Below are 24,686 nucleotides of genomic sequence, written 5' to 3' on the forward strand. Positions count from 1 at the left end.
AAAAATGTTTGTGCCAATAGGTGTAAAAAAATAGTCCAGTATTCTACAGAAATATTATGATTAAATAATGAGCCACCTTATAACTTTCAGGATTTGTTGTTTTTAGATGTCTGAAGAGGGACTCGTGTTGCTGTGTGTGACACATTGTTCTCACAAATACTGCATCTTGCTGTATTTCTAGCTACAGGTGACAAGTAACACCACACCACACTACATTTCCTTTTTGCTGTTCTCTCGCATGTTTGATGTGGAAATGTGCGACTGTATGCCGCTGTGCGCTAGGTTCTGATGTCACATTGGTTTCCAGGGTCACGTGACAGGGGCCAGCTAAATATGTCGGGGCTGTTTCGGCACAAACATTATACAAAAATTGTGAAAACCACCCACATTTGTATTTATATAATTTTATTATAGATATTTTTTTAAGTAATCAATACCAATTGAGTAGCTTGTGAGTATCGAAGTGTAGATAACACAGTATTGATCCGCCCATCCCTACGTTCCATGCCATTTATTTAGTGTATTTAAATTACACAATACTCAAGAGCACCTCAACATAACAATGAAAAAGTAAATATTCCGCTTATTGTTGTTCTAATGGTACATACATAAAATTCAGCATATCTTGCTTCATTGTATTTTTATTTTTTTTTACTTGTTTCCCGGCCATCAATAAGTGTGACAATTTGATTTACAGTAAGAATTTAAATTTTATTTAATATAAAATCCTGTAAGTGAAACAAAGTTGGTCATATATTACACAGTATCTAACAGAGCAATAGGCAAATCAATAATAGGATACTTATGATGCAAAAAAAAAAAGAAGAAAAACTGAAAAAGTTTAATCTTAACTGTTTCTTAATGATCACCTTAGTGCCGACCTGACCAGCAGCAATCACACCTATTGGGCAACATTTATTTTTTACTATTTTTAACTCAATAATACTTTTAAATATCCTCTAATTAGTTAAACTTTTATTGGATTAATGTGTAAATGCGTCCTCCCTTACAAATGTGTTTGTTGTATTTCAGTCATCCAAATATAAGACGTGTAGGCAAAGTACTGCATAGATTCACTTTTATTATCTCAGTCTTTAGGTCAAATTTTGATCAACCTTATGACTTTTTTGAACTTTGGCTTTTACACGCTGCTTCTGTGACTTCTGCAGCAAAGCCAGCGTGTCTCTCTTCTCAATTTTCCTGAGTTGTTTCTTCTTCATCCTCTTGATCTTTGCTGTGTTCCTGATCTGTGATACAAAGGAGACGGGAGAATATAAACAATGGTCAAATCGCCAACAGAAATATTTTGTGTACTTATGTTGCTAATTGATAACCTCCTTTTCACTTGATTACCTTTGTTTTTATTCCACAAATTAAATTCTGAAGCAGGTAATAACTTCTCCATAACTTGTGGCTCAAATGTGTTAGAAAACATGTTTAACTTGAGTTTAATTTCCAAGTTGGTACATTTGGTGTGTTATTTATAACATTAAGAGGTTTGCAATACAAAATATGCTTGACAGAAGATGGTAATATAAGGAATAAGGCTGGGCAGTATGGCCAAAATATTCTATCCCAATATAGGTCATTTTATATCACGATAATGATAGATATCAACTTATAGCATGTTTTCTGGTAAGTCAATGAATAAATAGTCTGTATGAAATAACCACATGGTAAAGCCTATTTTTGTTTACTCCTGTGTGAATTAAGTACTATGAACAATACTGAGTATTTTCTCATTTAAATAACAACTTTTATGCAAAATGAACATAAACAGTGTCAAGTGAAATTATTAGATATATTTATTTTCATGTATACACCGTTTTTTTAATCGCATTGAACTGAGTGGTAAGATAAAGTGTGATTTAAAAATAAAACTGCAATCTTCAAATGAGATTCCCTCAAAATATTTCACATCAGATTTTCTGAGAATTTTTTGTTAGAAAGTCCTTGTTATTATTACGGATGCACCGATCCGACTTTTTCAGTCCCGATACGGATACGGATACCTGGGCTTTGGGTATCGGCCGATACCGAGTACTGATCTGATACCAGTGTTTAATTAATAAGCTGTATGCCTCACTGTGTGGAAGTGACTGGAATCATTTAAGGCAACATCAGGCTTGATTTAAATATCGCTTTCCTAACTTTGTAAAACAAATTGTAACAAATAAATTCATAGATATAAATGTACTGAATTATTTATTATTATTATTACACGGCCGTGTTGAATACTTGATTCTGATTGGTCAATCACGGCGTTCTAAGGTCTGTTATTTCTTTATAGCAGACCGTTGCGGTGTATAGCAGACCGTTGCTGTGGGCACAGTTCTGATGTCGGACTCTGGCGGACCGTTTTTTGTGTCAAAATATTGATTTCTTCGGTAAGTAGCCGTGTTATAAGCGGGATAATGTACAGCTTAATCTCTGATTTAAAATAACCAGTAACTTGGTAAAAATAATCTTCAATATTAACAAGAATTACAATTCAAGCCTTTTTAATGCAGCAACAAATTGGTCAAAACTTAAACAGGAATTAAAATTCAAGTATATAATGTATATAGTATATAAAGATAGAACTGAATTGAATAGATTGGCCCCATTTTCACCGATACCCGACCCAGCCGTTTGAGTCAGTATCGACCTGATATCCGATGCAGTATTGGTGCATCCCTATTTATTATCAATTTAGACAACGTAATTGTGTATCGCGATATGTCAATATATGACTTTGTCATGATGTGACTCCATGGAAAGACGATAAATTATTGCTCAGCCCTGATAAGGAGGTATAAGCTCTGCAGTTGCTAATGTTCTTTTTTTATCCACTGAGCTTGTCGTATGTCAAAAAGCTACTGGAACAAGCTACTTGGAAACGGTGTATGGCGTGGTGTCAGTGTGTCATCTTGTATTGGGTGAAGTCTCCGAGAACGTTTAACAACAACAGTTGACATACCACTTGCACAATCTCTGATTTGCGTTCGTTCTCTGCACGGCGTTTCAAGTTGTCTTCTCTCCTTTTCCTCTTTTCCTACAAAGCCAGGAAATATAGAATAAATGAAAAATAGGTGCAAATACTTTAACATTACAAGGGTTAAATAATCACACAGCTTTAGCTTACCTCTTTCTGCTTGGCTTTCTCCCCTTTAAGCTGCACAGTGTACTGTTTCACCAACTCCTTCTCCCGCTTGGCCTCCATCTTCTTTTCCCAAGAAGAGCACAGCGGTTTGTCTCTTACCAGTGCGGAGAACCTAAAAGACAAAATAATACAAGTTCCCCTGTAAAACAGGGATGCACTGATCCAAATACTGAGAAAAAAATGTGTATACCTCACTGAAAAGATTTGCATGTAAGGTTACATGAGGCCAGGGACTTCTGTGGCACTAAAAGCGGAGTCGTGTGACAAATGTAACAGTGAAAAGGACACAATATTTAATATGGATTGGTCATGTCATGGCCAACACCTGATCTACTTAGTAGTAGTATCGTTGGCAATATTTATTTATTTATCCTGTATGCTGACTGATATTCTAGTCTCACACATATGTATGTGTGTGTGTGTGTGTGTGTGTGTGTGTGTGTGTGTGTTTTTTTTGTTAGTTTGTTAGTTTTTCTCACTCTTTACCCTGAAGGGGTCTCCAGTTTTGCTTATATTGCGGTCATCTGGCAGCTCTGCAGTTGTTTTTGACAAGTACCCTCGTTTTTTTTTCCTGTTATTTTGTATAAGGGCACTGGGTGTTTCACATCTTGTGTGTCTATTGTAAAAAAAAAAGTCGAAAATAAATATATTAAAAAAGAAACCAACCAATATTCACATTTGAAAGAAAAAAAAAAGTGTAAAAATACAATATCTCCCCCTGAAATGTAATGGAGTATGAGTATAATGTAACATTACTTGGTTACTTCACTGACTGCTATGCCTACACTGGCTCCCTGTCTCTCACAGAATTTATTTCAAAATACTGCTGCTGGTTTACAAAGCACTAAATGGTTTAGGGCCAAAACACATTTCTGAACTTCTGCTATGTTCTGAACCATCCAGACCTCTCAGGTCATCTGGATCAGGTCTGCTTAGTGTCCCCAGAGTCAGAACTAAACATGCAGAAGAAGCACGATTAGTTTTTATGCACCAAATATCTGGAACAAGCTCCCAGAAAACTGCAGGACCAGATACCAACTCTGAGTTCTTTTAAATCAAAGCTTAAAACTTTCCTGTTTGCTGCTGCCTTTTATTAAACCAGATAATGATCTGATACTGCACTAGAGCTTTTACTCTTGTGTGTTATACTCTTTTAGCTTCTAGCCTAGCTTTTATTTTTAGCCTGTTTTTATTTTCTAATCTTTAATGTTTTTATAACTGTTTTAATTATGTCTTAATGTTCTTTTGCACTTTGTCGCAATGTTCTTTAGTGTTTATGTAAAGCACTTTGAATTGCCCTGTTGCTGAAATAAGCTATACAAATAAAGCTGCCTTGCCTTAATGCTACGGTTTTTATTCTGCCTATGTCTGTAAAGCACTTTGGTCAGCTCATGTTGTTTTAAAAGTGCTATAGAAATAAATTTGACTTGACAAATATTCACATTTGAAAAAAAAAAGAAGTAATTACTAACTATCTGTTAAATAACTATAGTGTAAGAATACAATATCTCCCCCTGAAATGTAATGGAGTATAATGTAACGTTACTTAGTTACTTCACTGCTTGTTGCCTCAGTAACGACCCTCCTCACCCCTGCTTGTTGCTGTCTCAGTAACGAGCCTCACCTCTGCTTGCTGCCTCAGCAACGACCCTCACCTCTGCTTGCTGCCTCAGTAACGACCCTCCTCACCTCTGCTTGTTGCCTCAGTAACGACCCTCCTCACCTCTGCTTGTTGCCTCAGTAACGACCCTCCTCACCTCTGCTTGCTGCCTCAGTAACGACCCTCCTCACCCCTGCTTGTTGCTGTCTCAGTAACGAGCCTCACCTCTGCTTGCTGCCTCAGTAACGACCCTCACCTCTGCTTGCTGCCTCAGTAACGACCCTCCTCACCTCTGCTTGCTGTCTCAGTAACGACCCTCACCTCTGCTTGTTGCCTCAGTAACGACCCTCCTCACCTCTGCTTGTTGTTGCCTCAGTAACGACCCTCACCTCTGCTTGCTGCCTCAGTAACGACCCTCCTCACCTCTGCTTGTTGCTGCCTCAGTAACGAGCCTCCTCACCTCTGCTTGCTGCCTCAGTAACGACCCTCACCTCTGCTTGCTGCCTCAGTAACGACCCTCCTCACCTCTGCTTGTTGCCTCAGTAACGACCCTCCTCACCTCTGCTTGCTGCCTCAGTAACGACCCTCCTCACCTCTGCTTGCTGCCTCAGTAACGACCCTCACCTCTGCTTGCTGCCTCAGTAACGACCCTCCTCACCTCTGCTTGCTGTCTCAGTAACGACCCTCACCTCTGCTTGTTGCCTCAGTAACGACCCTCCTCACCTCTGCTTGTTGTTGCCTCAGTAACGACCCTCACCTCTGCTTGCTGCCTCAGTAACGACCCTCCTCACCTCTGCTTGTTGCTGCCTCAGTAACGAGCCTCCTCACCTCTGCTTGCTGCCTCAGTAACGACCCTCCTCACCTCTGCTTGTTGCTGCCTCAGTAACGAGCCTCCTCACCTCTGCTTGTTGCCTCAGTAACGAGCCTCCTCACCTCTGCTTGTTGCTGCCTCAGTAACGAGCCTCCTCACCTCTGCTTGCTGCCTCAGTAACGAGCCTCCTCACCTCTGCTTGCTGCCTCAGTAACGAGCCTCCTCACCTCTGCTTGTTGCTGCCTCAGTAACGAGCCTCCTCACCTCTGCTTGCTGCCTCAGTAACGAGCCTCCTCACCTCTGCTTGCTGCCTCAGTAACGAGCCTCCTCACCTCTGCTTGCTGCCTCAGTAACGAGCCTCCTCACCTCTGCTTGCTGCCTCAGTAACGAGCCTCCTCACCTCTGCTTGTTGCCTCAGTAACGAGCCTCCTCACCTCTGCTTGTTGCCTCAGTAACGACCCTCCTCACCTCTGCTTGCTGCCTCAGTAACGAGCCTCCTCACCTCTGCTTGCTGCCTCAGTAACGAGCCTCCTCACCTCTGCTTGCTGCCTCAGTAACGAGCCTCCTCACCTCTGCTTGCTGCCTCAGTAACGAGCCTCCTCACCTCTGCTTGCTGCCTCAGTAACGAGCCTCCTCACCTCTGCTTGCTGCCTCTGTAACGACCCTCCTCACCTCTGCTTGTTGCCTCAGTAACGAGCCTCACCTCTGCTTGTTGCTCTAGTAACGACCCTCCTCACCTCTGCTTGTTGCCTCAGTAACGAGACTCACCTCTGCTTGTTGCTCTAGTAACGAGACTCACCTCTGCTTGTTGCTCTAGTAACGAGACTCACCTCTGCTTGTTGCGGTCCTTCCACACTCTCCCAGATTTGGGTTTTCCCAGCGGAATGACCGGACTTTGTTTCCCACTTGAACCCAAACGAGGCTTCTTCTTCTTCGGGCCGCTCTCGGAACTCTTTGGTGCCGTTTCTACCGCTGCAGACCCGGACATATTCTGACCGTCTCCGCTCCCGTTAACGTCGGCTGCAGCCTCCTTGTGCGGCGGCTCCGCTGCTGGCTCTGACACGGTACCACCGGGCTCCGGTTCGGCCGACGCACCGAGCTTCTCCTCGGTCACACTCGGGAGTTTCTGCCCTGCCTCATCCGTGTTTTTCTTCTCCTCTACAGCCGGCAGCTCCAGGAGGACGGACCTCCTCGTCCTGCGGATGGGGGTCCTCACCGGACCGGCTTCTGAGTCCAGCAGTGCGGCAGGAGTGCGCACTTTGCGACCACTGCGGGTCCGTCTGGTCTCCGGTGGCGGATCCTGGACCTGCTCCTCCTCGAGGCCCACTTCAGAACCACCGGTATTTTCTTCTGACACAGCTGTCTTTCTCTTCGACATGTTCTCTTCTAACTGAGTTGACCACACCACGTGAATACTCTGATCAACTTGTGTAAACACGTGTGATCACAGGCAGCGCTGTGTACTGCTGTACTTCCGCTTCTGTGGCGGATGGTACACAACGAGGGAGCGCATTATCGCCACCTGCTGGTCTGGAGTGTACTGCACTGACTTCCTACTGCTACTGTCTCTTCTTCTTCTTTAAAGGGACTGTTTGTAACTTTTTAAGCATATAAATGTACCGGGTCGGGACACATGCGCGCTCGCGTGTGGCTGAAGTCTCTGCTCCGCTGCCTGCTTGCCCCAAGCTATTTTTATGCACCAAATATCTGGAACAAGCTCACAGAAAACTGCAGGACCAGATACCAACTCTGAGTTCTTTTAAATCAAAGCTTAAAACTTTCCTGTTTGCTGCTGCCTTTTATTAAACCAGATAATTATCTTTTACTGCACTAGAGCTTTTACTCTTGTGTGTTATACTTTATTTTCGCTTCTATCCTAGCTTTTATTTTTAGCCTGTTTTTATTTTTTAATCTTTAATGTTTTTATAACTGTTTTAATTATGTCTTAATGTTCTTTTGCACTTTGTCGCAATGTTCTTTAGTGTTTATGTAAAGCACTTTGAATTGCCCTGTTGCTGAAATAAGCTATACAAATAAAGCTGCCTTGCCTTAATGCTACTGATTTTATTCTGCCTATGTCTGTAAAGCACTTTGGTCAGCTCATGTTGTTTTAAATGTGCTATAGAAATAAATTTGACTTGACTTGACAAATATTCACATTTGAAAAAAAAAAGAAGTAATTACTAACTAAATCTGTTAAATAACTATTTGTAACTTTCAGAAATGCTTGTTAACAGCGACACCTGTTGCCGTTAAGTCAACAAAAGTCAGCGTCGGGCTCGCGCTTGCTCGCTCTAAATAGACATGAACGAGCATTGCTCAAAACAGTGAGGCAACACACGTCAGCTAAAACCACAATATCACTCTATATTTCACCTGCTTGGCAGTAATGTTAGCTGACCAGACGGAGGTCTCTCCATGAATCGCTGCTGATGCTAGTGTTAACTTTTCCTGCTTCAGCCCATAAACTGTAGACGCCAGTTGAGTTATTTTTTCCAAAACACTTCACAGTACATATTTTTGTTGTTGTAATTCATTGCAAATACATGGCCTTGAAAATAATCTTAAAATACCCACTGTAGCAACCAACTATTCCTATTCCTGTTACATTACGTAACATTTATTTAGCTGACACTTTTATCCAAAGTGACCTTTACATTCGGCCATGAAGATACAACCCCAAAGTTGTAGGAATTATGCAAGTACATCAACTTCATCAGATAGTTGAGTTTTTAGTCTGCGGCCGAAGATGTGTAAAGTTTCTGCTGTCCTGACGTCAATAAGGAGCTCATTTCATCATTGTGGAGTCAGGACAGCAAACAGTCTTGATTTTGTTGAGCGTTAGCGGGGCCCCCCTGTGAGGGAGTAGGCTGGATGGTATAGTTCGACCATGTCCTGGATGTAGGCTGGGCAGCAAGCGGAAGCCAGTGCAAGGTGCGGAGGAGCAGTGTAGTGTGGGAGAACTTGGGTAGGTTGAAGACCAGCTGGGCTGCTGCTCGCTGGATGAGCTGCAGAGGTCTGTTAGCATGCACTGAGGCCCTGTTCAGACCTGGTATTAATATGCGTCTTGAGTGATAGGATCACAAGTGGACAACTCTAAATACAGGTGTGAACGCACTCAAGACGCATTGATGCTACATTGAGATCTGATCTTTCAGACCACATTCAGAGGTGGTCTGGGCCACATATGGCCACATTCTTTTAGCAGTGTGTACGTGAATGTGTCCTGGGCCACATTAAGGACCGCCTACTTAACTGACATCCCGCGGGTCTCTGCGCTCCTGATGTGAATAGACAGGCAGATGTGAGAGCTTGTCCGCCTCGCAGCATGGAAACAGCTTCTGTGCTCTACTGTATTCTGTCGGTACAACTGTATTTTATTAAAATATATCTTACCTATTGGCTACACATCTACAGACTATCAGGCTAGACACACATAGTGCATTATTATCATACTGTCGATGATGTGTCGGTGTTTTTTTTTCCGATGCTTCGCACGGAGCTGACACTCGCCCTTCCACTCTCTCGCTCTCATCTCCGGCTCTCTGACGCTTTGTATCCTGCTGTTTCCTGGCAAACGCAGTGGTGTCCGTGGTATGGAGGTCCCCGGGGACCGCCGGTACAATAACCTTATGTTTTTGATGTTAATAAAAATGTGCCTGAATTCACGAATATGTAGGATTACTGCTGACATTCATGTAATATTACGTCACAACGTCTGCTGTATTAGCCATGTGTTTACTACCATGTTTATTTGTATATAGAGCAGGGAAGTGAGATCCGATCACAAGTGGTCACTGGAGACGCATTCTAATACCAGGTGTGAACAGATGTACTTAAAGCCGTCCACTTGTGATCCAATCACTCAGGATGCATGTTAATGCCAGGTCTGAACAGGGCTTCAGTCAGAAAACCACAGATCTGGAGGGGTTGGGCGAGAGTGCCGAGAAGTGAGCTGACAAATTCTTCTTTTTAGAGAGGAAAAACACCAAATATAGATGTTACGAATCAGTTCTTTATTACATTACGGCATGGCAGTTTTTATATAGAGAGAAAAACAAGTGAAGCATACTATGTTCTGTGTGATAAGCACTTTTTCACAGACACACAGTTCACGCAGAGGTTTCGTCTTCCTTTCAGTTGTTGCCTATTTTTCTAACATACAGTATAGATACATTAAACAGCATATAGTAAATTTAGCAAAACATAGGTCCATACAATTATTTATACTTCATTATGACAATAAGTCATAAGGCACAGTTTATTTCTAAAGTGTTACGATCATAATGCAAAATAATATTTTTCCCACAGTCATTTTTTTATAAGATGCCCCATATATTCATTGACAAACTAAGAAGAAGACTCAAGATGTGAATTATGATTTAAAACAGTACATTTTCACCACAGTTAAATCAGTCAGACTGTATAAAAATCACAGACAAGCATACAACGATCGCATGCATTAGATTATTTCCACTAAAGTATCAGCTGAAACATGTAGTTCTTCCCTTTCCCACTTTTGTTAATGTGATCCTGAATTTGGCCAACAGCTGAGGAGGTCACACCTTCTGACATTCAAATGGCCACACTATTTTCTACCTCCGCTGGATCCATGTATCTGTATGGGACCTCCAGATTCTTGTTTCTGATATTGATGTGTGCACTTAACACTTGAAGCTCTCCTTGAAAAGCCCTTATCAGCTGGCAGGGAATCTCCTCACTGAAATGGTCCTCCAGGTACTGGCCAAGAGGGACCTGATGACATCATTGATACATTAAGCATACATTTTTTCAAACATAGGCTATTGGCAATATACTGTTAAGATGTAGGAATTGACCAGTTTCTTCAGTTGCTCAAATAGGGTATTTTTGTTCTGACATATTGTCCTACCTGAACATAAATGTGATTTATGTAATTTAATTTTCATGAGGTTTTGGGCACTTACAAAGTCAGAGGATGGCTGGCTAAGTAGCCACATGGCAGCCATTCCCTTCACTGTTGTGCCGATGTCAGGCAATGTCTGCTGCATCGTGGCCTCACTTGTTTTCCCCTTTGTGGTTGGTGGAGGAAGTCGCAGGGTGGTGGGAGTGTTGGGCATCCAGCCACCATAGTCATACTGCAACGAATGAATGATTGACAGATGACCAGTGGCGGCCGGCCAATAGAGGGCGCTAGGGCACCGCCCCCCCCTGAGCCAGACAGTCTCACACAAAAAAACATTACTACTACTACTAATAATAATAATAAATTATACAAATTGTCAATATTTGTGTGTTTAAAATATGGAATGCACACAGTAATATGTGTAAAATATGATAGAAAATCATCTGTGCAAAATATATGGTTTTCCTGCACGTCCCCTGTCTCCCCTCTGCCTGTCTGACTCCCCTCTGTCTGTCTGTATGTCTGAAGTTCAGCTCTGGGGTGACTGAGAAATCGCCCACAGCAGGCGGGTCTGTGTAGCAGTTTAGCCAACAGCTGATTCAAGCTCTGAACGATTGACATTAAATTTAGCCAATCAGCGTTCTCAAATCTGACACGAGAGGGGCGATTATTTTATCGCCCCAAGCGAGCTACTGCTCGTCAGGTTTTAGAACATCTAGCCCGTGACGGGAGACTTTGACCAATCACAGGTCATTTCAGAGAGAGAGCGTTCCTATTGGCTGTGCTCCGATCATGTGACCGGAACTTGGCGTTCCTTCACCAGATTGCACATGGCGGCGGCGTCACAAACTTTCTAATTTTTTACGGCTAAACAGTACACTACAAGATGATTCTGAAAACATTTGAGGCGATAAATAGGCATTACAGTAACAGACTATTGATTCATATTTGATCAGCGCTGCCTACTTTGACCGTTTGGTCGGAGTTCAGAGTGATTGACTGCCGGCTCTCATAGACAGCAGACCTCAGATCAGCTCTTACTGCAGTGAAAACTTGTAGAACCCGTTAGGAGCACCGGAGAACACCGGAGGACACAGAGCGACATGAATTTTTTCAGGTTACCTGTTTCATGTACTACTGTCACGATATAGCGACTGTTTTATAAAAATAACTTTTTTAAATCATATTTGCTCCAATCTCAGAAACTTCAGCTTTAAAGTACAAAACATAAAAGTAGTCATTATGCAGAATACTGTATATTATTGGATTATACTTATTGATGCATTAATGTGTTCATCACTTTAATGTTGCAGCTGGTAAAGGTGGAGCTCATTTTAATGACTTTATATACTGCTGGGTAGTTTAATCTATAATAATACATAATTTATTCGTTGATTATATTTTGTATTAATAATCTGAATCTGTAAAGTAACTGAAGTTATTAAATCAATGTGGTGGAGTAAAAAGTAAATTTTTTCCCTCTGAGATGTAGAAGTAGAAAGTATCAGAACATGGAAATACTCAAGTAAAGTACAAGTACCTCAAAATTGTACTTAAGTACAGTACTTGAGTAAATGTACTTAGTTACTTTCCACCACTGGGTACATGTTATACTGTTGTGTTTTTCTAAGCATTCTTTACTGCTCCTGTTGGAATAATATAATTGTTGATTATTTAACTGAAAAGTAGTAATGTGTTTTTGATACCTTCACTTTTTTGCATCAAATCATACCGTTTGCTGAAATTGATTGGATGTGGCACAGCCCTACCTAGAAAAATTTCCACCAGCCGCCACTGCAGATGACTGATTAATACTCTTTCGTACCGCCATTTCGTACTGTTGGATTGGAACAAAATAATTGTACAGACATTCATGGCCCCGGAGGATGAATTTGGTGATCCCCTGACTTTTCCTTTAGTGCCACCATGAGGTTAACATTTTGGTTTTCAAAGAAATTTTTAGCAACATTATAATTGAATTAAAAGGCATCACCTGTCCGGTGTTCACAGCCGAGTGCTGTCCTGTGCACGTGAAGATCACCATGGTGACAAACTTGACCAACTCAGCCACGGTGGTGAAGCTCTGAGGAATTCCTGAGAATTAGAGGGAATGAACGGCATTACTTAAAGGTATAATATGTAACCGCTGTCGGTTGCTGTTTGTAAACACATGGCATTCAAAGTTTGCCCCTCCTCCTCGGCTCAACGAGCGAGGGAGGGAAAGAGCAGCAATGGTCGAGCGAGCTATAGAGTGAATGAAGAGAGGGAGTGGCGTTAGTGAGAACAAAGCATTGAATCAGAGAAATAAAACATAATTTTCTGGTTGTTAGAGCTACAGTAGAGGGGGACGTGTGGGGGACTTGTGCGTTGGTATCTGTTATTGACTGAGGGTTACACGTGGGGATCAAAAGCTCTTTGCTGAAGCCAAGAAACATCCCGAACACAGCAAAATAAGAAGAAAAGAGAACATACAGACAGAGGGCAGGATCTCTGTAAATACAGACACCACCACACACTTGTAGTGGGTCATAAGTGATGATTAAGGGGGTTTATTTTTGTATCAGTTATTCATTGTTTTTCAGATTTTTTTTGCATATTATACATTAACAATATAAACAAACATAAATGTGTACATGGGCACACAGCTTTTCTTTGAAGCTCACCTGTGCGTGCTAGGGAAAGGAATCCATGTTCAAAAATGTCTGAAATCCACGTCTGCAGTACAGAGTCTTTCTTGACCTCAGCGTCCTTCTTGTAGTAGAAGCCGAGCACTCCCTGCACAAACCTTTGAGAAATATGGATAAGTTCTGTAAAACACATTCCTAGTTGAATTATACGTTTTTTATTCACACTGCAGTAAGACACTCTTTTGTAAGACAATTGAATGGCCATCTCTTTGGAATGATCAGTTCTGTTCTTTTGAGGAATTTGGTGCAATATTCAACACAATGGATCATACAACTTTAATATTACAGCTTAGAAGTTGATACCTTTAGATTATGGACAGAAAACCCTACACACATGTTGCGGTTTTTCAGAAAGGCTGATTAAATAAAATCCTTTATGAGAAAACCAACTGAGTTGGTTGACTGTCACTCTGTGCAGTAAATTGCTTGACTTATACGTTTACAGTATACTGGTTAATACAGCCTCAGTCAACTATCAGTAAGTCATGTCAGAGCAGTCACATACTTCAGTCACTGATCAGTAGTGGCAAAATCAGGCTAGGCTCTCGTTGCAAAGTAGGATGGCCTAGCCAGGCACCATTTACCAGGGCCTGGAGCAAACAACGGACAAACACCAGACTTTACCCTAGGAGACCGCTGTTCGTATCCAATGTGAAACATAGTCCTTTTAAGCCAAACCTTGATGTTTTTACTAAACCTAACCCAGTAGTTTTGTTGCCTGAACCTAACTAAGTAGTTTTGTTGCGTTATTGTTTTGTTTTGTTTCAATGTCATAGTCCTTTTAAACCAAACCTTGATGTTTTTACTAAACCTAACCCAGTAGTTTTGTTGCCTGAACCTAACTAAGTAGTTTTGTTGCGTTGTTGTTTTGTTTTGTTTCAATGTCATAGTCCTTTTAAACCAAACCTTGATGTTTTTACCAAACCTAACCCAGTCGTTTTGTTGCCTCAACCTAACTAAGTAGTTTGGTTGAATTTTTGTTGTTTTGTTTACATTTTCAATGTTAATGTGATTAAAACTGTTAAAGACTGCGACTGTAATCCGTGAGAAAATATGTTTCCCTCAAAACATATTTTGGTTATGCAGTTTAGTTGTATGAGAACATCATTTTGTGGGAGAAAGGGTTGCTGCTGCTCCCTGCTGGAGCAATGTCATTAACACAGATGTGCAGCCTTTGTGCTGGCCAGCTGATCTGTCCTTTCCTCATTACCATTATTAGTTGTATGTGATTCAGTTGTTAGCTTGTTTTTTTAACAAACAGCTACACTAGTTATGTTTAACAACTTTTCCCCTGCAAATGGAAAAGGAAAACAAATCCTGTACTGAAATCTAGCCCTAACCCCAATCTGAGACACACTGTGTAAAGCATGTTTTTTTCACTTTAGGGCCTCTAAACGCATTCTAACTAACTCTCATACGGTTTAAGTCTTTATAGTGTATAGCATGGCAACTACACGTCAGTAAAACATCCATGATTTTGCACATACAGTATATCACATGATTATTAACAGAATGCAGAATAGAAACTCTCTATACTACCTGTGGATGATATCCCAGAGCTTGAGTCCATCATCCCTGTAGTAGAAGTTTGGCACAGCCTCCAGCCCTCGCTCAGCAATGTCCTCTGGTATGCAGAGGGAGCTGTAGGTCAGTGAGGCCAGTGATTTCTTCAGGAGTGTCATCATACCCTCTCCACCAGAAGCTGCAAACTAAGGAACCGTCAAATATGTAAGGAATATAGTTAGAGACAAATATTGTACATCAGGGGTGCCCAATACGTCGATCGCGATCTACCGGTCGATCGCGAAGGTAGTGTGGGTAGATCGCATGGCATTTTAAAAAAAAAAAAAAAAAAAAAAATTTTTTTTTTTTTAAATAGACGTCAGCCAACAAATTGCAACACTGTTTCACCTGAACTCATCTGGAATGGAGGATGAGATTTTGACACTACAAGCTGACATTCAGCTTAAGTCCAGGGCTCATGGACAGTTCTGGAACTTACTCACAGACGAAAAGTACCTCAACATGAGGAAATGTGCTACCTCCTTGACTGCATTATTCGGCTCCACTTATTTATGCGAGTCAGCCTTTTCCCACATGAAGATTATTAAGTCCAAATACCATTCCACCTTGACTGATGATCATTTGGAAGTGTGCTTGAGGCTGGCTATCAGCAGCTACTGTCCGGACTATGCATCCCTGGCTGATTCCATTCAGTGCAAGTCATCAGAGTAAGGTAATGACAAAAAATGTACAGAGTTATATTGTACAATATGGGTTCATGCAGTTATGCAAGGTACACCAACATATATTGTACATATAAAGAATACTCAATATATTTATAAATAAATATATGTTTTGCATTTTTATAGTAGGTAGATCATTTTGACTTGGTCATTTTATAAGTAGCTCGCATGCTGAAAAAGTGTGGGCACTCCTGTTGTACATGATACTGAAAAAAGATAAGATTGGCTGTATTCAAGACCGCATACTATACTAGCAGTACTTACTGATTTGGAAAAAATCACCAGTTTGCATCGGACCAGTCTACTTTTCCTACTGTATCCCACAATGCAAAGCGCTGGAACAATACAGTCTATGGTCACAACACATTTTTTGTAGCTATTTCATCACTAAATTCACTTGTGAGATTTTTTGAGGCGAGAAATCAACTGGGTAGATTTCGAATGTTGGCAGTTTTACGAAAATTGATGGTGAAACGAAAATTTGCTCCAAACTTTTCGGAGTTTAGAAGCTCCACAAATGTCCGTGACAGCTAGCTAGCGCCTGCTGGGTTCGCTACCTCGCCAGCCGGGCAGTCACGCTCACAGACTAGGACCCCGCTGTGAGCAGGCTGGAGCTCTCAAGAAACCGGTCTTGTAGACAAGAGGCTTTTATTTACTTCTTGACGGATGGTTTGTTTTGATATCGCAACACGAATGTCCATTATAAAATTAAGGGGAACTTGTGGTTATCTGCCTTTTTGGATTTGAAAAGCTCAGGTCAGTGACGCTCACAGAGCGGCTACAGAGCAGCAGGAAGTGGCGAGGGAAGAGGCGAGAGAAAGAGCAGCCCCTCTCTGACGGGGCAGAGAGATACCTGTTGAGGAAACATTTTTACATTTTTACATTTTTAACATTACTCTAACATTTGTAGGGATATCATTCAACTACTTTGTTGCTGTAACTGAAAAAGCAGTTCGAGTAAATGTTGTCGAGCAATGTTTTATATTTACAGTCTCTCGTCATTGATGTTTGTCTTTCTTCACCGTGAGCCGTTAGAATAAATAGTTTAAGGGTTGGTGGAGCTCAACCATGCAGTATCTTACAAAGTAAACAAACATTGGTCATGAACAAAAAAAAGCTCAAAAAGTTGTATTTTTCAATAATATTGCAAAAGTGATACAAGTTGTTTTTTTTTGTCCAGTGCTTTACGAGCTTGTTAAAAGGCTAAATCCTAACCTAGCATAGTGCAAAATAAAAGTGTGCAGTGTGCAGTATGTACTGTATACTGCACACTGTGTTCGTCAGTAGTATGTAGTAGGCTGTATCGAATACAGGCCACAGTTTAGGAAATTATCTACTGAGTGTGTTTGTGTTTTTGTACCTGTGTGAAAACTCCAGTCTCAGATATTAGACGATCTCGAGCCAAGTAGTTGATATGCAGCGTGTAGCGAGTGTGAGGTACGAGGAGCTGAGGGAAAGAGGGAACTCTGTTAGTGACACTATTACATGTTAACAAAGTAAGAAAGCTAAGAAATCTTGACGCTTCTATACCATTTAGCAGTGGGAAATACTTGCAAATATATACACATTAAAACTAGGGCTGTCAACCGATTAAAATATTTAATCACGATTAATCGTATGATTGTCCATTGTTAATCGCGATTAATCGCAAATGAATCTGTTCAAATGTACCTTCCCTCAAGGCCTGTCTAGCCGATATACTTCGTTGGATGTCCCACAACTTCCTTCAGTTGAACTCTGACAAATCGGAGGTTCTCCTATTTGGCCCCGTCAGTCACAACTCCAATTTACAAGATAGTCTCGATTCTCTCTCAGTAAATATTAAACCAGTTGCAAGAAACCTGGGTGTTTTATTTGACACAAGACTTTGTTTTGAGGCTCAAATAAAACAGGTGGTGCAATCCTGCTTCATGCGCCTCAGAAATATTTCTAAAATAAAATAATTTTATCAACTCATGACCTCAATAGAGTTGTCAACGCTTTCATCTGCTCCCGTGTAGATACTGCAATGCCCTTTACTTCGGTCTCAGCCAAAAATGACTACATCATCTGCAATTGGTCAAAAACGCGGCTGCTAGACTGATCACTGGTACGAGGAGATTTGAGCATTACACTCCGGTTTTGTTGATTTTAAGATTTTTTTTGTTAACTTTTAAAGCTCTGCATGGTTTGACACGAAGCTACCTCACTGAGCTCCTTACTCCCTACCTGCCACCTTGTAAGCTGAGGTCCTCTGACTTGGCCTTACTGGTTGTACCCAGGTCTAGGCTGGTGACTAAGGGAGGCAGGGCCTATGCCATCAATGCCCTTAGACTAGACGATAAAGTTTCTCGTTGCAGAGCTCCGTCACTTCACAAGACACGGAAACCTCTGTTGGTCTGGAGGAGCTGCAGCAGTTATTTCTGCACAAACATCCACTATACATTCACTAGATATTCTCAGAGCTAAACTAACTCTTCTGCAGTGTGGAGTGAGCGCGCGTTCACGTCTATAGGTGGAGCGAGTACGCGAGAACGCGCACGCTGTCTGAGTGAAGGCAAGCAGGCAAGAGGAGACGAGGCTCGGCCACACGCGAACGCGCATATGTCCCGACCCGGTACATTTATACGCTTAAAAAGTTACAAACATTCACTTTAACAGACGGGCTTCACTAGATATAACTTTTGCGATTTTGGTGCTTCCGTGTAGTTTGTGTTCGAGTCTGAGTCTGAACAGCGTAGCTATATGCTAGCGCGCATGGGAAACCGACCCGGGTTATTTATACGTGTAAAAAGTTACAAACAGTCCATTTAAAGAGAGATTTCTCAAGTAATACTCTTATCAACATGGGAGTGGGCAAATGTGATTGCTTTATGCAAATGTATGTATATAATTATTATTTGAAATCAATTAACAACACAAAATAGTGACACATATTGTCCAGAATCCCTCACAGGTACTGCATTTAGCGTAAAAATATGCTCAAATCATAACATGTCAAACTCAAGCCCAACAGGCAACAACAGCTTGACTTGACTATGACTTGCCCCAAACTGCATGTGATTATCATAAACTGGGCATATCTGTAAAGGGGAGACTCGTGGGTACCCATAAAACCCATTTTCATTCACATATCTAGAGGTCGTTGGTCAAAGGACCCCTTTAAAAATGGCCATGCCAGTTTTTCCTCACCAAAATTTAACGTAAGTTCGGAGCGTTATTTATCCTCCTTTGCAAAAAGCTAGTATGACATGTTGGTACCAATGGGTTCCTTAGGTTTTCTAGTTTCATGTGATGCCTGATATCTTCTCTCTAGTTGTAAAACTGAGCCCACTGCAACCTAAAAATCGCAAGTTGCGTGAATGTGTTAAAGAAACTAGTGCCGTTAAAACAAATTTGCGTTATCGCGTTATTATCGCGTTCTTATCACGTTAACTTTGACAGGCCTAATTAAAACAAAATGATTCATCAAGATACAAAAGTCACCAAGTTGAAAAAACTACAACTACAGTAAGTTCAGTATTTTCCCTTTCAGTTACCTTGTACAGGGGATGCACCATCGGCACGTTGCGCAGCAGTGACACTGCAAAGACTTCAGCCAGCAGATGAGTGCGCAGCAGGTGAACATTGAGTTGATGCTCGTTGAAATCTGCACTTCTCACAAAAGTCTTGGCCGTCAACCAGTCGTACTCAGAATCAGTAGGATAGAAGATGGGGTTATCAGCTGCTTGAGTCTGTTTCAGCTGCAGGAGAAGTAAAGAGGATGTGGTTCATTCAATCCATTCAATTCATTACCAGTACTGGTCAATTATGTTAAAGAATTTTCTGTAATTGTTGTATTTTTGCCTATTTACTATAGATTTGATCTGCTTTTCATTTTGATACTCTATTGACCCCTTAAAGGGAAATTCATATTTTCATTGAATCCCAGGTCAGAGCACAGGGTCAACTTGAGAACAGTCTTAAATACATCAATAGCTGTGTCATGTAAATAAAGTGGATTTGACTTGTCTGCGTCAGACTCAACTGTCAGCCTGTCAAACTTGGATATTGATATGGGAGGAACCTGTTTACATGGCTCAAAGTTGGATGCTTACAATTTAGTTCAAACTTCTCACTTGCCTCTCAGTGCTAATCTCACCTGAATAGCAATCGGCATCAGCTTATCGTCAGGTGTTTTGTGGAGCAGGACCAGGGGAGCCATCAAGTACTGCTCCTTCCCATCGATGGTGTTTGGTTTCAGTCCATCCAAACTCTTGTAGTCACACAGGAATATGTTGCCTTTCTGTTTTAAATTTGAGTGAGGATGAGAAATGATTTCACTCATGCATACCGTGTGGATATTATACACATAAAGTGAACATGGAAATGCAACATGTAACTTCAAATTTAACATGTCATGGGGCAAAACTTGACTAATAGTAAGATAAATCAAGGTCAAGGCAATCACCTGCATTTCACTTGCCAAGGACCACTGACCACAGAGGGAGACCATGTTGTCAGCGACAGGAAAGTTCTTAGGCAGATCTGAACAACGTCGGATCAACATGGGGTTGACACCATTTAGAAACTGGTAGCCAAAAAAGGCGTCCTCCTTCCAATGTTTCTTGATATAGTCTGGAAAAAGAGCAGAGTCACTGAGTTTCAAACTTTATGCTAGAAAATCTTGCTCTACCACTGTTATCAACTTAACTATACACTGCATGTGAAACTGGAAAATGGGAATATAGAGTCACAGACATGACTGGACACTGTTCGTAGTTGTTTTAAAGTCAAAGTCTTGATTAGATACAATAAAATGCAGTTACATATTTCCTTCTCTCACATTTTTCCCCCCGTTTATCGAGCCGAGTAAAGAGGCCAACAGACTATTCAGTATTCACTAGAATCTAATGGATTATCTCAGGAATAAAAACAATTATTGTATGTTTTTAGATACCACCATGGAATACGGTTGGATATCTGAATGAATACAGTTGAATATACTATTATTAGGGCTGTCAAAGTTCTGTGATTTTTTTGGTTGTAACCAGGCTTGGAAATTAGCACCAGCCACCAGCCACCAGCCAAATGCTGGTAAAATATGCAAGTGGCTGGTAGATTTGCTTCACTCACCAGCCAAAAAAACAATGGTAATCTACTGAGTGGCAGGTGGACAAAATAGTTAATTTCCAACCCTGGTTGCAGCGGACTCAACCTAAATATGTCAATTTTAAAGCTAGAGGGAATCCTGGCATTATATGAAACTAGAAAAACCTAATGAATCCATTGGTACCAGCCATGTCATACTAGCGTGTCAGGAAGGAGGCTAAATGACACTCCAAACTTATGCTAAATTTTGTCATGGCCATTTTCAGAGGGGTCCCTTTACAGACATGCCCACTTTATGATAATCACATGCAGTTTGGGGCAAGTCATAGTCAAGTCAGCACACTGACACACTGACCGCTGTTGTTGCCTGTTGGACTGCAGTTTACCATGTTATGAGTTGAGCATATTTGTTATGCTAAATGCAGTACCTGTGAGGGTTTCTGGAAAATATCTGTCATAGTTTTATGCCGTTTAATTACTATCAAAACCCGGCGCGAACAGAACAGTATCCCTGAGCAGAAAAGCAACCTCACGAGGGAGCATTTCTGCTCCGCGTGCGCAAATGCAGTCCCGCGAGCGCGGGGCTGTGATGAGCGCTCGCTCAGCCCCCTTTACGCGCTTGCAACTGCTCAACTCGCTCGCTCGTCAAGTTGACTTTTGAGACTCTGGAGGAGGGGATGGAATAGACAGTGGCTGATGTGTCCGCTCCTTTGATTGGTCACTTTCAACACCTACAGTCTCTGACGGCGAAGGCAGAACATGAATAATTCATGAACATGTGACACCGTTGTCCAATTATAGAGCACAGAACACGTGACCATCCACTCCTCCAAATATCACAATGTTGTGTCTAATTAAATGCCATATTGTTTAGTGTTAATTGATTTCCAATAATACATATACACATACATTTGCATAAAGCAAGCATATTTGCCCACTCCCGTCTTGATAAGAGTATTAAATACTTGATAAATCTCCCTTTAAGGTATATTTTGAACAGATAAAAAACATGTGATTATTTGCGATTAATCGTGATTAGCTATGGACAATCATGCGATTAATCGCTATTAAATATTTTAATCGATTGACAGCCCTAACTATTATGCATACAGTATCAAGTATTCCATTAAACTATCATGATATTACCTAATATGTCACTCCGTTTGAACCAGAACACATGATCGTCAGCATTAATATCAGGCCAGTCCTCCTTGGAACCAGCAAATCCCTTCAGTTTCAGCTCAACCAGCCTAGAAAATAAAAGCATAGACTTTATTATGATGCCTTAAATCGCTTTGATAGGCAGGTACATAGTTACATAGATAGATATCTGACAGAATTTGAGAACTTCACCCAGTGGATGCCGTGTAGAGAAACTCTGTCTTCTTGGTGAAGGAGAACTGGACCTCACAAGGCAGAGAAGAAAGGCTTTCAGCCTTCATGCTGTGGGGTATCCCCTTTTCATGCACATGCCAGCTGGGGAAAATACAGAAGAGCAGAGTGGTGAACAACTTTGGACAGTCTAGACACTAAGGCTGCCCCAAATACCATTTTCTGGGCTTTGAAGAAGAAATATTAGGTATTTGAAGCTTTGCGGTGCAACGCAGCAGGCTGACACGTTCTTCTGTCTGTCTGTCTGTCTCCATCTCCCACATTTCAGTGCCGGGACAGTGCTGCTGCTGCTGCCGTACTACTTTACACACATGCACCTCTACACACAGCAAACATCGATATCCGTCTGAGAATAACTAATAATAATTAATGTTGAATATGAATAATGTTGTGGGATTATCCCTTATTTCATGGGCTATTATATTACATGCTTAAATCAAAACAAAACAAAAAATCCCCCAAAAAACAAAGCATTCGAACACTAATTTGGAGGTTGATTACCAATGGTCGAAGCTTCGAAGCATTCGTGTCAGCCCTACTAGATACCAGTTTATCTGCAGTTTTAATTTAGAGTATGCAAGCATAATATACTTAAGACATACAGTATGCAATATTGTAATTTTGCAGCTCATGTTATAGTATAATACATTAGGTGTAACAACATCATATGATGGATCATTTATCATTATGCATCATGAATATATTCAACCAAAGAGGTTTGGCTGCATGTTAGTTTTGGGGTGCATAAAGTTAAAGTGTGTATTAAGCTCTGAGCTCTCACCTATAGTATTCCCTTCGCTGGATCAGCTCCTGCTGCCGACTGTTCCTGTCAAGATCATTCTTGTCTTCAAAGGCTCTCAGAGCTTGAACAAAGAAACACAAGGTTTAAAATTGATATATACATTGTGCTAGCATGAATTTATTCCAGCCTCTTTATTGTCTTGCAGAACTTGTCTTTCTTTTATGTCTTCTGAGGTGAGTGAACAACATACAGGCTGTCAGACAAGCTAATTACCACATTACCTTTTCCCTCTCTGAAGCAGTGCACCTCACAGTCATTGATCCAGCGGTAAATGGGAAACTTGTAGGTGTCTCCTTCAGGGGATTTCACTACCACTTTGGCCGGAAACCAAGAGTCTTCAAAGAACTGTGGGAAACGCTGTTTGTCTAGCTCTATCCGGACCAGCTTTCCAATGGAGACAGGGCAGGACACGGTAAAATTAGACACCTGGAGTACGACAGAAAGGATTTAAAAAAATGGAAACAAGATGAAGTTAAAGTGTATTAGATAACGAAGAACTGAGCTGTAACATCCCAATACTTAGCATACAAAACTGAATGTAGAAGGGTGGATAAAATAAAACTTAAATACAAATTCCATAAAATATTAATTTATGAAGCTCAATTATGGGGATTTTTTGTTGCTTTGGTCACCTTTATGGCCGTAGGTTTAAGAGTTGCAGAGCAGCACTTATCCTGTTGCTGCCCATATGAGTCTGAGTTGACGAGGGTTTACATCAGTTTCTCTAAATTGATATTTAATGCACCTATAATCTCATATACGCAAATTTGAAGAAGTGTGTTTTACATTTAAACATAGAGAGCGATATTTCAGACTTACTGCTCCTCTGTAGAGGGCTAGAGGCCCTTTGAGGCTCATGAGCCACATGCGATTGCTCTCCCCGTCTGTGCCCACCAGCTTAATGAAGACGTTGTTTAAAGTGCCGGCATAGGCAAGATTGGCAGTGGATACGGTCACTTCATAATTCACCATTTTCACACTGGAAAGCAGAAGAATCCTGGTGGGGAGAGAATAATAATAACCGCTCAACACTGATTAGGTCACTAGATAAACCTGAGTGCAAACGTAACGCAACGTACTGGTATAACAATGAAAAGGGTATTGGCAAAATATATTATAACAACTAAAATTAAATTGGTCTTTTCTCACTTATTTATTACAGTCCAAACTTTGCTAACTGAAGAAAAAAAAATATGAAGCATCTCTCTTACCTGTTAATGAGACCAAGAAGTTCTTTCGATGAACTGCTCTTTTGATAAAGGTGGTTAGGTTATTTTATACATACAGTTTTGTGGGAGTGTCTAGTCGGAAGCAATAATCAGCTCTGGTGATGGAATGTTGGACATGTATGAAGTTACAACATTTGCAAAACAACAGGACGATGATGTGAATGATGGTGTCGTTAAGGCAGCATCATTCAAGATAAACCAGCTTTTCCACCTATGAGGGAAATTCCCGTTTTATTTTTTTTAAAGTTATTTTTTGGGGGGCATTTTACATTTTTATTGAGAGGACAGTGGATAGAGTCTTGGAAAGGGGGGAGAGAGAGAGAGTGGATGCGGAAAGGGCCACAGGCCGGATTCGAACCCGGGCCGCCGCGGTCAGGACCAAGCTTTGATACATGGACGCCCGCTCTACCAACTGAGCTAACCCAGGCGCCCCCTGTTTCATTTATCCGTTTCAGGGGGACTTTAAGGAAGCAGATATTGTGGTGAGATAATGTAACCTCTGAGTGCTGGCATATTTTTCTTGGGAAAGTGTTCATCATTGTTAAAAATTTTAAGGGGATTGAAATTGAATACGTGGGCTATGGGAGGATTATGTGTGAAAAGCATGACTGGAAATGTGCGTATTTAAATTTTTGGGGAGAAATGTGGGTTGCTTTAGAGCAGGGCTACTTATGTAAATAAAGCCACAGAATGAGTTAAAGAGGGATTCATTTTTTTTATTTTACCATGTATGGATGTTCTGCCAAAACTGTGTTTGTTTGTATTTGAATAGAAAGTGAGTTTAATGTGTAATAATTATGTTTCTGGATTTCTAAAAAAAAG

At 41.0% G+C, this 24,686-nt stretch overlaps 2 protein-coding genes across 2 annotated transcripts; both read right to left on the bottom strand.

The window, feature by feature from the left end:
• Positions 1 to 1,061: 1,061 nt before the first annotated feature.
• Positions 1,062 to 7,041, bottom strand: ccdc86 (coiled-coil domain containing 86). The gene is made up of 4 exons (XM_074629917.1): positions 6,384 to 7,041; positions 3,125 to 3,254; positions 2,960 to 3,034; positions 1,062 to 1,247 (listed from the first exon to the last, which is right to left on the bottom strand). Exons 1-4 carry the CDS (start codon positions 6,929 to 6,931, stop codon positions 1,095 to 1,097), a joined length of 906 nt encoding a protein of 301 aa, XP_074486018.1. The 5' UTR covers positions 6,932 to 7,041; the 3' UTR covers positions 1,062 to 1,094.
• Positions 7,042 to 9,549: 2,508 nt separating this feature from the next.
• LOC141764596 (polyunsaturated fatty acid lipoxygenase ALOX15B-like) lies at positions 9,550 to 23,881 on the bottom strand. Its single transcript, XM_074629913.1, has 15 exons — positions 23,847 to 23,881; positions 23,455 to 23,632; positions 22,857 to 23,061; positions 22,615 to 22,696; positions 21,795 to 21,917; positions 21,588 to 21,691; positions 19,801 to 19,967; positions 19,492 to 19,635; positions 18,890 to 19,093; positions 16,732 to 16,818; positions 14,665 to 14,834; positions 13,102 to 13,223; positions 12,432 to 12,532; positions 10,500 to 10,670; positions 9,550 to 10,308 (listed from the first exon to the last, which is right to left on the bottom strand). Exons 2-15 carry the CDS (start codon positions 23,605 to 23,607, stop codon positions 10,129 to 10,131), a joined length of 2,013 nt encoding a protein of 670 aa, XP_074486014.1. The 5' UTR covers positions 23,608 to 23,632; positions 23,847 to 23,881; the 3' UTR covers positions 9,550 to 10,128.
• Positions 23,882 to 24,686: the final 805 nt, after the last annotated feature.

Source organism: Sebastes fasciatus, chromosome 3 (assembly GCF_043250625.1).
Source record: "Sebastes fasciatus isolate fSebFas1 chromosome 3, fSebFas1.pri, whole genome shotgun sequence".
Classification (NCBI taxonomy): Eukaryota; Metazoa; Chordata; class Actinopteri; order Perciformes; family Sebastidae; genus Sebastes; species Sebastes fasciatus.